Source organism: Candoia aspera, chromosome 2 (genome assembly GCF_035149785.1).
Source record: "Candoia aspera isolate rCanAsp1 chromosome 2, rCanAsp1.hap2, whole genome shotgun sequence".
NCBI classification, from domain to species: Eukaryota; Metazoa; Chordata; class Lepidosauria; order Squamata; family Boidae; genus Candoia; species Candoia aspera.
In genome coordinates this window covers 32,305,193-32,324,179 of record NC_086154.1, presented here as the reverse complement: position 1 = coordinate 32,324,179, position 18,987 = coordinate 32,305,193, and the positions used below count along the sequence as shown (strand labels likewise).

Genomic DNA, 18,987 nt, shown 5'->3' with positions numbered 1-18,987 from the left:
AGAAAGTTTGATGCAGTAAGTGATAGGGTCTGGCTGTGACTGATCCCAAGAAAACTAGGAATGGTCAGACCTAGTTAATACTTGGTTGGGAGACCACCAGAAAATCCCAGGGCTGTAGGCTAGACTAGAAAGCGTTTGTTTCTTCGTTTGTTTTAAGTGCATCATGAAAGTATGCAATGACAAATCTCTTCCTTGGTGCTGCCAAGAAAACAGTGTGAACAAATCCATATAGTTACCAGGAATCAGGCCCAACTTTTCAAAAGAATGTTCCATTTAACATATAATTGGTTTTGGAATTTATAATATAGGTATGTTCCCTTCCCAAACAAAACCCAAAAAGAAGAGGAAGAAAAGGATGAAAGGCCAATATTCAAACCACAGGGTAACATTAGAAATAGCAATATATTACAAGGTTCCTGTGTTTTAGGTGACTGTGCTTAATTGGAGGGAAGATAATCAAGCCCAAACACATACAGTCAGCATTTTCTACCTAGGTTTCACAGGCCATTATTTGTGTTGGGCCCAATAATTTCCAAACAAATGTGATCAATTAATTAATCCACTTGTCTGTTTTTGTTTTGTTTTGTTTTTTTAATTTTTTGAATGTCGGACCCTGAATCAGTAATTGGATTTGCAAGAACGGCAAATTAATCTTTTTATCGGTAGAGACGATTAATATTCACCAGGCCCTTCAATAATGTCACAGAACTATGTTTTGTAGAAGCAGTAGTAGACAAAAAATGTCTATTTATCATTAATACAATTAGTATATTATACTCTAGTATACAGTGCTTAATCCTTCACTTTGGGGCTTTCTCCCCCCCAAAATAGACAGCATTGGAAGTGAAAAAACATTATCCCAATACAGTTAAAATGATAGTATCAGTCAGAAAAATTACTATCTTAAAGGACAACAGATGACATGAGCAAAGGAGGTTAGATTTCAGAGGAATCTAAAACCAAATTATTGGAGGGGATGGGGAATTTGTCCAGTGTGAGCTACGAGGGGCAGTATAGAAGTGCTTTTAGTGCCTAATTATAGTCCTATACTTGAAAATAAGTCCTGTTGAATTCCTTATGATTTATTTCTGAATAGGTATAGGGATTACGCTGTGAATATTTTATAAACTGCCACACTCTGTGATCAGGTATAAGTGAGTCTCAGCGGCCTTATACTTCTTTTGAGCTAGTATGTAATGAATTTCTGTGTTTAAAACAGATCAAGCAAACAGCTAACCTTCCTCTCAGCAAATAATTTAATAAAACGCGAAGTATTCTTGGGTTTGCATTGCTTTGAGAGTAGGAATATTAGTTATTAATTATGAGCCAGGCACGAAGAAAGTCGAAATTATTTAATAAGGGATCCTAAATATATTGGTCCTTTCCAAGAAATTCAGTTCATATTTATTAGGCAAAGTGAGTGGGAACAACAAAGTGGAAGGTAATAGGAGCAGCTCAAGAGGGGTAAGAGGCATTGAAGAAGGAAATGTTGTCTGCAAAGAATTCCAGTGAGGAGGACAGACAGAAAAAAGAAGATCCAGTGATGCTATGCAAAAAGAAAATACCCGAAAACAAAAAAGCATCCATACAGAAAATGGAAAGTGGCCCAGATCACGAAGGAAGCTACAGACAGGTTTCCTAGAATTGTATAGATGATGTCAAGAAGACCGACATCCAGAATCAACTGAGGTTAAAAGAGGATCCAGAAAATAACAAAAAGTGCTGTATTAAACGCTCACAATAAAGGAAAAGAAAGGAATACCTGTTGTTCAATGAAGAATGCAAGATATGAACAGGTAACAAAGGAAATTCAGAGCTGCTCCAATTTTGTTTCAGTCTTCTCCAACAAAAAAGTATGTATTCCTACAAGAAAATAGGAGAGTCAATTGAAGGGGCATAATGGCAGTTTGAGATTGATCGAATCATAGTCAGAGAATACCACGTAATGAGTTAAAAATCTCCAAGACTAGATAATTGCATTCTGGGTGCCGAAGGAGCTAAATCCTTACATATTACTTACAGAAATCCTGGAGAACAAGTGAAGTACCAGAGGACTGGAAAAGAGCAAATATTTGTGTATTGCTCTGCCCCAGCTCAGCAGGGTTGGGTCACAGGTTCTTACAGAAGCAATGACCACACAGTATGAGTATGAGTCTTTATTCCAAAGCAGTATTAGAAAATACCACAGTAACATAACATGAGTGTCCTGACTTAAGCAAACGGCCACACTGAGACGGGGAGATTGTCTCTAGTGTTTATTAACTGCTGTAGTAGACAGAGAATCCTACCAAACTGAAGGAGCGTGGGAAAACCCAGACAGATAAACCCCAAAACTCAAGGCGGGTCTGCTCTGAGTTTCTTTGAAGGACAGCTCAAAGCCTGTAAACATACTCCTGCTCGCCATCCATACTCATAACAATGAGACAGTAATCAATGACTATTCAAAAATATTGAAGAATATAAGATCACCCGAGACAGTAATCGAAGAATATTCAAGAATACTGAATACAGCAAGATAAAGAAAGAACGACTTTATGCCCCTTCTGCCAGTCAGGAAACCCCAGAGCAATGACGATGGACAGGACCCTTAGAGAAAGCAAGCATGCAGCACCCTTCCAGTTAGGTCCTCATCAGAGTTTCACCCATGGGAATTTTGACCAGCTTAAATAGGTTCTAATCTCTAATTAAGCACACCTGCTTTTCAGTTGTTTCATCCCATTGGATTTTACCAAGAACAAGAAGGATAAGTCTATCTTACCTTGGAATGTTTTTTCCCTTCTGCCAAGAGTGAAACCATTAAGGTTTCATGTTGAAGATTCCTATCAAAGAGATCATCAAGGCTAAGGAGTCTTGGCTTATATCAGATAGTGATGAGACCATCTCATAGTTAAGGAGTACTTGTTTCTCATCGTTAATGGGATTAACGATGAGAAACATCATCCTACTTTACACAGTGCCTCACCAAGGACAAGGCAGAGCAAAGTATAACCTGAATATGACCCTTTAGTGACTAAAATAAATGCTTGCTTAATTCTATACTACATACTCAACCACTACATGGGAATATAAAGTTCTATTGTACCATGCACCTAAGGTGCACCTACTACTATTCAATTCCTCCTTAACAATCTTCTGGTAAAACCAGCAGCACTACAGTTGGCCTGATCTTTTTTAAAAAGTGGGGAGGGGGTGGAAGGAAGATTTATCAGACTACAGAATGCAACATTAAGAAAAAATATAAAGTCATTTATTTAAAAAAAAACTTAGCAAGAAATAGAGTGCTGTGTTTATATCAGTCTATGGGAACATATATTTCTGCAGCTGCATAGAAAGTTTAGTAGACAAATAAAGTTCCCTGGAGGCCAAAGAAATTATTAGCTCCATACCCTCACAGTCCCTTTAAATGTTCCTTGAAAAGCATGTCTGCATTTCCTCTCTAATTATTTCTAGGATTCTTCTAAGCAGTCTAGGAACATACAGTATACAGGCTGATTCCCAGAGCAATTTCAAACATGTAGTTTTGTTTTAATTTTTTTTTCAGTTGCTCGGAGGTTCCTAATGAATTCTAGACTAGTCTTGCAAGCAACGACAGAAAAATATGGAGGAAACACCTGTAAGGATTTTCTTTTAATGCCTTCAAGTGAGTCTTAACTCCTGGCAACTACATGGACAAGTCCATGGAATTTTTCTTGACAACATTTTTCAGAAGCGGTTTGCCCTTGCCTTTATCTTTGGGCAGAGAGAGAGAGATTGGCCCCAAGTCACCCAGCTGGCTTCCTGCCTAAGGCAGGACTATAATTCATGGTCACCCAGTATCTAGCCCAGCACACCAAACTGGCTCTCAGGGAATTGAGTCAAAGTGTACCTTATGAAGTTGTGGTTGGAGGCAAGTAAAAGGCTGGGAAAATCACAGAAATTCTGAGAAACAAGAGGGCATGGAGTAGGGGGTGGAATAGCACTGTGGTGTTAAAAATACACATTCTTTTGTTCTTCCACTAAATCTTCTGTTTTTTGTTTGTTTTTTAATTTGTTGCAGGTATGGATGCAAGAGGAAGTTGTGCAGGAGTCTTAAATTGCCTCTCCAGCTTGATGCCAATAACTTTGCTCTTGATTTTCAATGCAATATTGTGATGGTGTATTTTCAGATAGTGCAAGGCCAGGTGTATCATTTACTTTGAAGTGCTTTTTAAGAGAACCATTACAAGACCAACAGGAATAATAGGTGGGAGTTATGCATGCATTTACCACCAGTCTGCATTTAAACATTTTTTATCGTTTCTGATATTTCATTCGAAACAAATAAAGGTCATGTCCATCTCAAACAATTCCTTCTAAAGGAATATAAAATGCCTTAAGATTTAATGAACCAAAGGACTTTTTACATTACATATTTCCGATATGACAGAAATAAGAAGGTGAGCATTGGAAAAAGCTTTGAGAGTCTTTATGTTTTCCAAATAACATGAAATTATTTTAACGTTACCTGAAATAAAAACATTCTAATATATGGCATTAAGTACAAATTATATTTCACCACAGTTTGATGAAAAACCTTGAATAATTTTCTAAAAGCCTCAGTGCTAAACTTCATTTGAATAAATGATATCTGTATTTATATACATGTAGACTATACATGTTTACTTTTGTTGTAAATAGTTAAATATAAAAAAAAAAGTCTGGTTTACTAAAAAGCTCATCATGCTTCCATATTTTTTTTGCCTCATTTACATTAATACTGAGTAGCTTCTGCTTAGGGTTTTGTTTTTGTTTGCTTGCTTGCTTTAATTGCAGAGGTGCTGTTCAAGGAGGCAGCACACTTCTCGGGTCTAGACTGATGCAGTCTTCTAGAATGTTCCTTTCTAGTTGAAAATACACTTGCACAGCTTCAAAACGTAAATATGGAATGTCCCAGGATTAGTTTTTACACCAGAGCACTGAATGATGCCTTATCTTTTACTTGTCTTTCCACCCATATAGCAAGGCATTCTGCTTCTTTTTAGTTCAAAACCGTATTAATCTATGAAGGTGTTTCAGAAGCCACACCGGGCAAATACACGAGGCAGCAGAGATGCTTTGCTCAGCCCTGAGCTGCCTTGCATTCTGTACAGCAAAACTATGGAACTTGCAGCTACGTTCATCCACGCAGCTACCGTAGTATCCAATTCTAATTAGGCACTTAACATTTAGAATCTTCTTGATACACCAAACTCTAAAGTATCTGTACTTTATTTTTACCTATGCTTGCTCATCCTTTTTTATAAGCTAATACAGGTGTTCTGGTTCTTTTAGTTCTATATCATATTTTTGTCTGTATTAGGACTTTGCTGTGTATTTTTTTTTTAAACAGATAAAGTGCCCAGAATAGAACATCACACTTCCAGTGCAATGCACCAGAGCCTTATAGCCAGGAAATAACTTCCTAAATTATACAGTATATGGTGTGTTTGAATATGCAGCTCCAAATTTGTTGCCGTTCTATATGCCAGTTCATACTCTCTTTGGACGTAGGTCCAATTGCAATTTTTCTACCCCATTGTTTAGAATTATTCAGGATGAGAGATTCACTACTGCTTTCTTATTTATATAAACAAAGTTGTTTTTGGTTTTGATCAATGTTTTCATTGCAAATAATATCTAAAAATCTCTCTTTGGCATACCTTCTTTACAATTTCAATGCATCTAAAACTAATTTTCATCACAAATACAGTTTGTATGGATTCACTTTTTCTGACCTTTCTACTGAACACTGAAGTAGACTCTTGAACAAGATCTGTAAACATTCAAACATTGCTCTATATTTTATTAGGCTTTCAGAACAAAAAATAATCATATGACTACAACTTCGACAGCTTCTCCTTTTAGTGTCTGTATATAATGTAAATAGTAAAATATGAATACTGTAGCTACTTGCTCCTCAACATGGAACATGGGAACTACTGATGCTTCCAAACACTTGTCTTTCAATGCAAATAAAGTTCCTTTGCATAATACATAACACATGTTCATCCACTGAGTGGTAAATTTACCATTCATTTTACAAGAAAATTCTACGCCATGTTCCTATTACTACCATGTTCATGATCAACTTACTGAATTTACCTTCTAACGCTATTGTCTCGATGAGATGTTTAGAATATACTAGTTTCATATTGAAAAGTTTTATCTAATTTTCTCTCAACTATTAGCTCTGTGTGTATATCCTATGGCTATCTGTATGTAATCTTTTTTATTCCAATAAAATATTTATAACGTTGAAAAATTCTAGTTACATGACAATTTCAGATATTTCAATATAACGGTAAAACCATAGATAGTTCTCCTTTCTAAGATTGTTTCCTTTCTATACATTAATAGTTAAACTAGAAGCCAAGATTGAACTTAAGCTTCTGTTTTAAAATAATTAATGGTGTTCATGCTTTTATGAATTCAAGATATAGTTTAGTATGAGCTCAGTTCATGAAAAGCACCATATAAGGCTTATCAGGTTCAGCCATTAATTTATTTATATAATCTGAAATATACTCTGGAACGTAGAATCTTCTGTAATTTATAAAAGTTTCTTAACAGACATTTTAATTAAAAATGCATATGTCAAGACAGACAATTTTAAAAAATCACTAAGGAATGCAAACATGTAATTTTATCTGATACCTTCATTTTATTTCTAAAGCAAAACCAAATCTTTCAAACAACAAGGCTAAGCTTTCTTAGCTGTATTTTTTTTTAGGACAATGCTACATGAGACTTATGTTCAGTATCAACTTTATAGGATTAATGGATTTGTGAACTGAAGAAAGGTTTGAAGACTACACTGTCATAAATTACATAAATATTGAGCCAGATCCAGAGTTGTCCCTCTATGAATAGAATAATATGGAAAACAGAAAAATACACCATCAGAGTGCTTCAATTTCTTTTAGTAGTCACTATGCTCTTATTCTCTTTATATAATGATTTTCACCATATAAATACATAAGATATTTGCACTTGCACTGATTTTTTTTTAAATGAGAATCCCTCTTCTTGTGCCATTCCATAATTTTATAAAACAGCAAGTGTCTCTGTATACTGCCCCAGCATACTCTAAACTATTCCAAATGTGGTTTTGGAAATAGTTATATTTATAATTGCTCTCCAACACTACCATGCAACTCAATCCCATTTTCTCAAGCCAAATGTGAAAGAAATGAAATGCTTTTCTGCCCTGTTAGAGAATGGAATCGGGAATAAGTGGACCATATTATTAAGAAACAATGTATTCTTTATATATTGCTGGGTGCCATGAAGCCTCCTATTTAATCCATTTAAAGAGCCAATTATGGACCAAATGTGATGCCTAAATTCCACATGAGCTCTGTGATTCTGATCCAAGAGTTGAAAATGAAATGATGTAGGAATCCATCATCAGTAGACAAGTTAGCCTGACAGGATATCCCAGCATTTTAGATTCTGAAGGGCTGAGCAAAAAAACCAAAGGTGAAAGAATCTGCTGCTAGATTTCTTGCATTAGTTTATAGATACTGTTAAACAATACAAGTGAAGACTGAAGCCTAGACATATAACATTGCCAGCTACATAAACTATTCTTAATGAAACCAGGAAGATGTGCTGGACTTATATACATCTTTTGTACAACATGCCCAGCACTAAAAAGACAGACATGCAGCGAGGTAATCATGCAAAAGCCACAATCACATATTTGCATCAGGAATTCTAGAAAGTTCTTCATGCCTGCCTCGGGAATTAGTAGATGATGATGACGACGACAGCTATGATTGTGATTTCTTGACTAAAGGAGAATTCAGAATATTTTTGAGATGAGATACAGTAAGCTAGGACCAAGATTGGAAGCTTTACAAGATTGTTTCATTATGGCTGTGCAGCCCAGAATATCAGCACCCCCAAAATTGGATACTTTCCATATGTGATACAATATGCAGGTTGACTGTAATTGGCATAGCTGCAGAGAAATAATTAAAAGGCAATAGCTGAGTCAGAAATTTCTCCCTGCTTGGCTCCTGGCAGAAGATGCAGCATGGAATCTAGGGGACCTAGATGCTGCTGCAGATTCCGAAGCAAAATTCCTTATACGTGAGCTATGCATCTATAGAAGCTGAAGTTTAAAATTAACGCAGTGACACACATTGCTTTAAATATTGGTTAGGGAAGCTCCGTCATAAGCACATGTTCGTTTCTCCTGCCATTTTGGAAGGAATGAAACTGCTGGGCAGTTCAGCTGCCAAAAAGGTGACATAGTCTTATGAATTAGACACATCTTATTCAGCTTAAGCTATTGCATTCCAAACACACTGAAACATGTCTTTGCGGATAGATTTCAACTATTTTTTCCAGTTTGTTTTAGTAGTCCAAAGAGTGAGAAATTTATTCACCACCACCAATCATTTGCTTGGTCTTTTGACTAAAAATTCAAAGAATATATATGATTTTTTGACTGATGATCATTACCATCAGTTTCAAGGGAAAGAAAAGAAATTGAAAATGACACATCTCTAGCAATTCTGGTTGGGAATTATGGATTTTATAGCCAGACTACACCTTTGGAGGTGGGGACGCGGTGGCGCTGCGGGTTAAACCGCTGAGCTGCCGATCGGAAGGTCGGCGGTTCGAAACCGCGCGGCGGGGTGAGCTCCCGTTGCTAGTCCCAGCTCCTGCTCACCTAGCAGTTCGAAAACATGCAAATGTGAGTAGATCAATAGGTACCACTTCGGTGGGAAGGTAACGGCGTTCCGAGTCGTCATGCTGGCCACATGACCCGGAAGTGTCTATGACAACGCCGGCTCCAAGGCTTTGAAACGGAGATGAGCACCGCCCCCTAGAGTCGGACACGACTGGACTTTACGTCAAGGGAAACCTTTACCTTTACCTTTACACCTTTGGAGGTCATCAGGTTGGGTAAGATTTATCTCATAGTTTTCTCCACTAAACTAAGAGGTTGGAGGATCTGTCATGAACAAAATTCCCTGTTCTGCATATTCTTGTTTTGCTCCTGTATCCAGACATGTTAGAACTATATTTTAGAGTTGTTCATAAAACTATCTGGATTTTTTAAAAACCAATTTCCCTTCCATGTATTGGAAAATAAATTTCTTCCACACTTTTTTCAAAAGATAGGCTAACCCCAAAAACAGTGATCTTACATCTGGTGTGACGTTCTTGACATGGCTGGATGATGTGTGCAAGGAGAGGCATTCACAGCTAGTTATGATGACACCAAAATGACAAAACATGATTGGGTTGCCATGATGCAAGGTCCACCCCTAACATACTTGTGTGTGATGTGATAACACAAGTTCAAGAGAGGTGGAGTTTGTGTCTCAACACTGGTGCTGCTGGGGAAATACTAAAGCGAATCAACCAACAGGCTGGAGAGTGTTAACAAGTGGACCTTTATTACATAAAAAAGCATGATCATTGGGAAAAGACATGGCACAATATATCTCCTCCCAGTATGAATGTTAGAACTATATTTTAGAGTTGTTCATAAAACTATCTGGATTTTTAAAAACCAATTTCCCTTCCATGTATTGGAAAATAAATTTAATCCTCCCATTTAATGAATATTTGTATGATTATGAATAGTCAAGCATTCATGTTGCATGCATGTTGTTGTTCTAGACAATTCATAGCATCTGTATTACAGACGTAGTCCTTTATCTGTAAATAGGGACCATTTCTGACCAGCTTAGGACTAAGGTGGTCAAGCCAACTCACAAAGTGTGTCTCTTGTTTCCACATCCTGCTTGTAGTGGAATTCCTGCTGTGAAGTTTTTTGGATGAGTCAACATGGGCAGCCAAGAGGCTACAGAGTGATGGGGAGTTGTGGAATGAAAAACAATACCAGCATTGCTTGCCCCCTCACAAGTTCAAAAGCACAACTAAAATAATTCAAAAGACAGAAAAACAGAAGTCTTTATTTTTAGAAATTGAAAGACGTATTTCAGCACAGCACAGGACTAATCTATTATGCAATGCCCCTTTAATTAGACTCCTTAATTATGTTCCTGTCAATCTTTATAGAGGCCCAGCAGGAAACATTTCATGAAGAATTTATCCAGTTTATTCAATTATTATTTACAGGAGCTAGAACTGAAATTGCTAAAGACATACAATTCATTGTTGTTTCTCTGGGATTTGGCAGATTATATGTGTAGTGATGTAGCAGCATACTGAACCATTAGAAACAAAAGAACTTGGGTGGCAAGGAATCTTTGTGTTAAAGAAGAAGTAGGGGATTGCAGAGAAGCTGATCGATTATTTTTTTTTTAGCTGTCTTCAATATAGAAGATGAAGATATATTTTCCACAAGACAATCTGTGGAGCTAAAATGAAAATAATATTCTAGACAAATTGAAAACAAAACAAATAATTTAAGCTAGATAGCATCCATCTGAGAACATTTAAGGAACTCATAATGAAATTGCTGATCATTCACCAAAAATATGTATCATGTTCCTAAAATTGGACTCTATACCAGAAGATTAGAAAGTTCCCATTAAAATACCAATTTAAAAAAGGAATCGGAATGATCCAAGAAATCATTGGTAATCTGTTTTAACATCTGTTCAAAGTACATTGGTGAAAAGGATTATTAAAGTTAAATTTGCATATAGCAGAACACATCTAGCTGAAGAAAACATGGATTCTAACAAAGGTAATTTTTTTCAGAAAATGTAGTTCTTTGAGAGTTATCTAACTATATTACTCAGGATTTATTCCTTGGTGAAAGCACTGACCTGACGTGCATTATAAAGATATGGCAGAGAAGTTAATCTTTCGCAGTTCTTTCCACCAAGTTATTCTATGATACAGTAGCCTAAAACTGGAGTGCAGGAAGATGGTATGGCTAATAGTCTAGAGGATTCCTGTTACTGATCATCCAGCTTCTTGCACAATAGTATCTTTTCCTTAGCTAGGTGAGGTGATTGCTGATGTGACATTGGAGTAGCCTAAAATTCTTACTGGGGGGAAAAAAAAACCCTCTCAACCAGGAAGATCTTTCTAATTATAGGCCACTTGCAAATATTTGATTCTTAGGTAAGTTTATTGAGAAAGTGATGGCCTTATGGCTCCGGAAACATTTGGATGTAATAGATTTTCTGAACACATTTTAATCAGAGTTACATCTAAGATATGGTACTGCTTTGGTCACCTGATGGAGGCATGTCAGAAATTGGATAAGGTAGTGTTAATTCTTTTAGACCTCTCAGTAGCTTTAAATATCATCAGACTTTCTGGCCAGAGATTGGTCCCTGGGCATGCTTTTCCAAAGGTCATGATATGTCCAGAAAATGATACTGAGGGAATATTATTCAACACCTAGGCTATTCATTTATGGTATCCCACAGGATTCTAGCTTGTTTCCTATGCTATTTAGCATCTACAGGAGGCCACTGAAGGATGTTTCAGAGCTTTGGACTCTGTGCTCTGAAATCCAACTCTAGCATTCCGTACCATTTAATTTGAACAAAGCAGTCAATACCCTTGAATTTTGCCTGATCTTGGTAGTCAGGAAAAATAAACTGAAATTAAATCCAGGCAAGATAGAGAAGCTGTTGGTAAGATGAAAACAACAGGTTTGATGGCTGGAAATGCTACTTGATTCTTGGCTGTCAATGCAGGTGGCAATTGAAGTGAAAATGTGTTTATACAATTATGGCTAGTGTGCCAACTATGACCCTTCCTGAGCCAGTCAGACTTAACAGTAATCCCATAACTTGATTAGTTAGTTAGATTCTGTTGTTCTTGTAACAGTTGGAATGCTGAATGGTTATCAGTTATGGGTTGGCCTCAGTTTATGCTATCCTTTCTTTTTTTTTAAATTGCTGGTTTTGTTTTTGTCTAACTTTGTCTTAGCCACCCAGAGTTGCAATTTGTGAATTGGAGATAGGCAGTCCCACAAGTAATCCAGTCCTGTGCCATGAAAGACTTTAAAGGTGGTAATAGCATCTTTAATTGCACCCAAAAACCTAGTGGAAGTCAATGCAGTTCACAAAGCAGTTTTGTTACATTGGTATGCTCCTAACTACCATAATTAACAACTGCATTCTAGACCAGTTGTCGCCTCCAGATGTCAGCTCCATGTACAGTGTGTTGCAAGGGCAGCTCCATGTACAGTGTGTTGCAATAGTCCAACTGGAACATGACCAAAGTGTTAGGCCTCCTGACCTAGAAATAGATACAGTTGGAGCACAAGATGGATTTGGGCTTTCTGGCCACTTGCTCTTTTAGCAGGAGACAAGATTCCAAGAGGACCACCAAATTATGCACCAGTTTTGTCTGGAAGAATAGCATCCCATTCAGAACTAAAAGAAAATCCCCAGATGCTAGTGTTAAGCTGAAGCCTGATCTTCCCCATTCAGACACCAGGAAAGGACTTGATGACACTGCTTTGTCAGCCCAGGGTAGAGAGTTGCAACTGAGTATCATTTTCATGATAACTTGATGTTACCTAACCTCATGCCAACAGATGGCCTCACCCAGTGGCTTCCTGAAAATTTTAAATAATGATAGAGTATAGAGCCCTGAGGGGCCTACACACTAGGCATCAGGGCATGATCTCTCCCCTTCTACCATCACTGACAGGAACTGGCCCCAGAGAAAGGAGAAGAATCACTTCAACACCATGCCCCACATTCCCAATCCCTAAAGCCAGTCCAAAAGAATGAAAATTATTAATGGTATCTCAGTTATTGAAATGTACATTACCTGAGGCTAACCTTGAAAAGTATCCTCAAACTGCATGGGTATAACATGCAGTAGCTAGGCTGTTGATGAGTACAACGTACAAGGATCATACGATGCCTGTACTGAAAGATTTGCACTGGTTATCAATTGCCTCCTGGGTACAACTTAAGGTGCTAGTTTTTAGGATTCTAACAAGTTTATAGTCTTATTAACTGCAGAGTTTCCTAAGTCCAGCTGACACCTCTTAATATGAATGGGAGTGTAGTGTTGCATTCAGGCCCTGCTTGTGGGCTTCCCACAGGCTTTGATAACAGCAGAAATCCAGACTAGATAGGCCTTTGGTCTGATCCAACTTCTCTTATATTCTTCATGTGAGACATATATAACATGTGAATATATATAAATCAGAGCTAAGTAACTATTTGTGGCCTGGACTTTTTGTCATGGTGACAGTAATACGTTTTGATTAAATATTTGTAATCTAGCTCATGCATACTCTGCATCTGCATGACCATCCTGACTTCCTTTCCTGTCCCCGCTCCCTGGCTCATCCCAATTTAAATCCTACATCAGTTTAACTATTTCATGCATCTGATGAAGTGGCTCATGAAAGCTTATGACTTTTAATTGGATTTGTTAGTCAGAAAAAAATGCTATCTAACTCATTCCAATTCCATCTGAGAGTATCTAAGATTCTATCACTTAATGAGTTTATTATCCAAAAAGGGATATTAGCAGTAGACTTATGATTGGATCCTGAAACTGCCTCTTCTCCCAAGGTTACATTTAAAATATCCTGGGCCCAGCCCATCATCTCTTCTCTAGAAGAATTCATAAGCTAAGATGAGAAAATGTTATGTATACAAATGGTTAGGTAGACGTTCGAGTAGCTTGCATGCCTTTTCCTTTTAACAAAGCAATTCATACAGTAAAACTGACACAGACCTCTATTGATTATATTATCATAACTGTACAGACTGTAACATGACAGCTGTGTGAGTAATTTTAGCCTCAGAAAGTCTTCCTTATGTGTAAAAAAAAGAAAAATCCACCAAAATTTTTACTGGCATGTTTACAAATGGCCACAATTTCCTTAACAACTCACTGAATGATGCTGACAGATTCACATCCACTGCTTTCCTCACCATAGGGTAGGCTTGATAATGATAGCTCTGTTTAAGCTGATATATTCATTCTACTGATTTCTGAATCTGTGTACCAGCTGCTTATCTGTGATTAAGTGGCCTTAGTTCAAGTTTTCACGGGTTTCATTCAGTGGGAAAGAATACTTGGCACAAATGGTCAAGTATTTACGTAATCCCTGCATATAGCCAGGGTTCATCAAGAAAGCTAATCATACCAGCCTGAAATACTCTGAAGCCCTCAAAAATCCATTGCAATCCATTACCTTCCAGGAACATTTTTAAAAATCTAATTTTTAATAAGTTTAGCACCCTTGCTGAGGGTGTGACTATGTAACCATGACAGTACTGTTCCCCTGTTTTGTGTCTTAACAAAACTAAATAGACAGAACTGTTTGTTCAGGAGTTGAAATCTCCAGATATTCAGTACAGAAGTTGAAGAATGAATCCATTCTCATCCACAAGAAATTGATTAGCAGAATTTCCACTTTCCAAATATGCTACCAGATGTAGGAACTAAAGACTAGATATTTTCTGTTTGCTCTACATTCAAAATAAAATCTAGGAATATGTCATTGTATTATAATTATTTCCCTAAAGATGCTTTCATTAAGATATTTGTCTTTAACATATGCTGGCTTTGTATTATTCAATATTATTTAGTAATCAACACTACAAATGGGTTTTATTTTTATCTACCTGATTGATTTACATGTGGATTTCTCCTCTTACATGTATTCTGTAAGAATAAAGACAACATATGACTTACTAAACTAAATGGAACAAAATGGTGTTTTCAGTAATAATAAGCTGGGAATGAACCAAGGATGTGAACTGGCTTGGGTGTTGTATGGTAGACCAGAAACATATGCATTAAAAAATAATATAACTGCATAAATAAGCTAAAACCTGATTAACTGAAATCCAAGGACCCAGGTACTATACGATCATACATAGTTTGGATCTACTTTTTGGAAGAAATACTGCTACTATCTTTCCATATTTTTCTAGAAAAAAGATTTCTGTGTTTTTAAAATTTAAATTTTGAAACATTTTGATAGGGTAATTTTGTCTAGACTCAGAAGCTAAGCAGGGTCAGGCTTGGTTATTACTTGGATGAGAGATCACCACAAAATACCAGAGCTGTAGGCTGTACTAAGAAGTTGAAAAACATTCTAGAGAAAGACAATGACAAATTTCTTCAGTATTGCACCAATATTGGTATTTTGATCCCCATAGGGTCACCAGGAGTCAAATTCAACTTCAGGGTGTTTTCACCTTTTCATCATTATATCCCTTTCTCAAACAGTTCCATTATATTTAATTATCCCACTCTTCCACCAGATTCATAGAAGATATTACAGCTTTTACTTGATGGCAATGGAATGGTAACCCAGTTCAAGATTACTGCAAGATTCAGGTACTCCTCACTGACTGCTAATCTTTCAAGCTTCCTAATTGGCAGAGATATGGAATCCCAGTTTATCTAAGCCACTTATCTGATGCACTCCATCACGCAGATATGTCCATGCATTTCAGGCAGCAGAATTAAGTTTGCTTGGTAGTCACTTATCAGTCCTCTATCAACATTGCTCTTATTATGTGCAACTGTTCTGCACAGTCTGTCCTCCAAATTTATGCTGAGGGTACATTGTCCTTGACCTCACTATATGGGGTCATATACATGTGCCATGTGGTTATCATTCTCCATCGCTTAGTTCTAAATATATTATAAAGAAGCTTTTTATAGTCAGGCAGCCACTTTATTTGTATGAGCACATCTGTAACATGCTTTAGTACAATGAAGTTTCTATTATGTATTTTGCCTCCCCCCGTCCATCTCTATTATCCTTCTTTCACAGAAGACAGATGTTCCTCACTAGGTCAGAGCAGTTCTGGGAATGCATCTTACTTATCATTTCAATATCCTTGAAAGTGATTGTTTTGTTTGCCCCATCTAACATTCACTTATTTTCTCACTGTCTTTATTTGTCATCTCATGGTAAGAAATCACAAATGTCTTCTTACTCCATAAGATTCATGAGCCTTAAAGTCATCAGCTTATTCAGTCCAGATTCCTGTTTAATGGGAAGGATTCAAGCAGGAGTATCTGGCTTGCCACACAAGTTCTAGCAGTCCTTAAATAATAATTCCGAGCCTTTTTATTCTTCAGTTTTCAGGGTAAAGATAGACTCTCATTATGAAGAAAAACTTGGGTCCAGGGCAGTTGACTTTCAACAATGCCACTTAAAAAGTGTAGTTCCTAAAGTAACAAAGACATTCAGTTATTAAACAATATAACATTGCCTAGCCCTTGGAACAAGCATATTTAAAGCCAAGGACTTTACAGTTCATGTTCAAAGATCAAGGTTTGGAGAAAGAGCCCATCTGCTTGACCTCTAAAAAATGCCTTTGACACATTTACACCTTTTGACTGGCTTTAGTAAAGATTTCCATCAATAAAACAAGAAAAGAAAAAAAGAAAAGAAAAATATATATAAAATCTATTTCACTTCCAAGCATTATGCTACTTTGACTGTAACCACATCAGTGGGAGAAACTGTATTCCCACTATTAAAAACAATTTCCAGAATCAGTGCTAAGACAACATTTTTGTTATTTATTCGTTTAGTCGCTTCCGACTCTTCGTGACTTCATGGACCAGCCCACGCCAGAGCTTCCTGTCGGTCGTCAACACCCCCAGCTCCCCCAGGGACGAGTCCGTCACCTCTAGAATATCATCCATCCTCCTTGCCCTTGGTCGGCCCCTCTTCCTTTTGCCTTCCACTCTCCCCAGCATCAGCATCTTCTCCAGGGTGTCCTGTCTTCTCATTATGTGGCCAAAGTATTTCAGTTTTGCCTTTAATAACATTCCCTCAAGTGAGCAGTCTGGCTTTATTTCCTGGAGGATGGACTGGTTTGATCTTCTTGCAGTCCAAGGCACTCTCAGAATTTTCCTCCAACACCAGAGTTCAAAAGCATCGATCTTCCTTCGCTCAGCCTTCCTTATGGTCCAGCTCTCGCAGCCATATGTTACTACGGGGAACACCATAGCTTTAACTATGCGGACCTTTGTTGTCAGTGTGATGTCTCTGCTCTTAACTATTTTATCAAGATTTGTCATTGCTCTTATCACAAGGATTAAGCGTCTTCTGATTTCCTGACTGCAGTCAGCATCTGCAGTAATCTTCGCACCTAGAAATAGAAAGTCTTTCACTGCTTCTACATTTTCTCCCTCTATTTGCCAGTTATCAATCAAGCTGGTTGCCATAATCTTGGTTTTTTTGAGGTTTAGCTGCAAGCCAGCTTTTGCACTTTCTTCTTTCACCTTCATCATAAGGCTCCTCAGTTCTTCTTCGCTTTCAGCCATCAGAGTGGTACCATCTGCATATCTGAGATTGTTAATGTTTCTTCCAGCAATTTTAACTCCAGCCTTGGATTCCTCAAGCCCAGCATGTCGCATGATATATTCTGCGTACAAGTTGAATAGGTAGGGTGAGAGTATACAGCCCTGCCGTACTCCTTTCCCAATCTTAAACCAGTCCGTTGTTCCGTGATCTGTTCTTACTGTTGCTACTTGGTCTTTATACAGATTCTTCAGGAGGCATACAAGATGACTTGGTATCCCCATACCACTAAGAACTTGCCACAATTTGTTGTGGTCCACACAGTCAAAGGCTTTAGAATAGTCAATAAAACAGAAATAGATGTTTTTCTGAAACTCCCTGGCTGTCATGAGTGCCGTTGAGCTAAAGTCATCAGCGCAATGGCACTCATGACAATGACAAGGAAATAAGTGAAGGGGCACAAGTTAAGTAGCCATCAACCCACAACGACTAACGGCTAACAAACAATAGCTAAACGGATCACGGAGCCACCCAAGCCATCAGCGGCAATACAACGGGGATCGCCCAGCTGAAAGCAATCAGCAGAAGAATGGAAACCTGAGGATGGGCGATCCTGGAAACCCTCAACCAATGGCAGGGCAACGCATGGGACAAAGGGGGGTGACGTGACCGTGAGCGAGGGGGCGCTGACCGGCGCGGGGTATTTAAACCCCGCACCGGCGCGCTCCTGTCACTCTCAGCTTTTTTCTACCAACGTTGTACCTACCCTGAAATAAACCAGAACCTGATTTGCAAACCAGCGTCTGAACGTTATTCAGAGGTAGGCAGCGCATGACATAAAGCTGAGAGTCATAAACTCAGCCTCGCCGAGCCCCACCGGACGACAACGAGCCGCGGGAGGAGTAGACGGCGAGAAGACCAACAAGATGAGGCCGGAACGGCGCGGACAAGGAGGGCGAGCCGCGCGGCAAGAGACAGAGGAGGACCGACCGAGGCCAGAGGCACCGCGGACTCCCGGAGCCATGGACGCCCACCCCACCCGACCCGAGCCTCAGCTCCAACCCCAAGGGGAGATGGCGACGGAGGCAACCCGACCGCGGGAGGGAGCAGCACGACTTCCGAAACCAGCGGAGGACCCCGCGCCCCACATCGCACCCCAGCAACGGGCGTGGAGCGACAGCCCCACGGTGCTCAACACGGAGGAGGACGACGGAGACACCCATCAGACGGAGGAGGAAGCGGACCCGCGGCGGAGGGACGATGAATCCCACCGGCAACCCACCCCCGAGGACGCGCCAACGGAAACGGCCCCAGCGGCGGCGCGGGCTGTGGACGAGGAGGCACGAGCTGAACTCGCGGCCATGCGGGCTCAGCTGACGGAACTCCGGACCATGCTCCAGGCGCTTATGCCCCCCGCGCCACCCAACGACGTCCCCGCACAAGCCCACACTCCGAGCGAAGCACCGAACCCACACGGGCCAGCGGAGAGCCAGCAGACGGCACAGGCGGCCGACACCACACCCCGGGAAGCGAGAGGCGGGGCCGCACAAAACGCCCGGGCCCCAAAGGACTTCCCCATCTTCTTCGATGGGACCCCCTCAAAACTCTCGTTTTTCGTTACCAACGCTAGGGAGTTCATGGGGAGGCACGGACACTCCTATGACTCCGAGGCCGACAAGATCGCCGCCGTGGCGATCAAACTCCAAGACTGGGCGGCGGACTGGTACGTCCAACTGTACGAGTCCAGCTCCCCCGCCCTCGCCACCTTCCCTGCTTTCATCAAAGAGATGAAA

The 18,987-nt window shown here is 39.2% G+C and overlaps 1 protein-coding gene across 2 annotated transcripts in view; it reads left to right on the top strand.

Moving 5' to 3' along the window:
• LOC134489117 (contactin-3-like) overlaps positions 1-4,570 on the top strand; it is a 157,155-nt gene extending 152,585 nt beyond the window's left edge. The window contains exons 20-21 of one of the 2 annotated variants that reach the window (XM_063291598.1): positions 3,542-3,640; positions 4,037-4,570. In XM_063291598.1, the coding sequence (XP_063147668.1) occupies positions 3,542-3,640; positions 4,037-4,131 (194 nt within the window). In that variant the 3' untranslated portion in view covers positions 4,132-4,570. The remainder of the gene's footprint in view (positions 1-3,541; positions 3,641-4,036) is intronic. The other variant, XM_063291599.1, reaches the window with a different exon arrangement.
• The last annotated feature ends 14,417 nt before the right edge of the window (positions 4,571-18,987 follow it).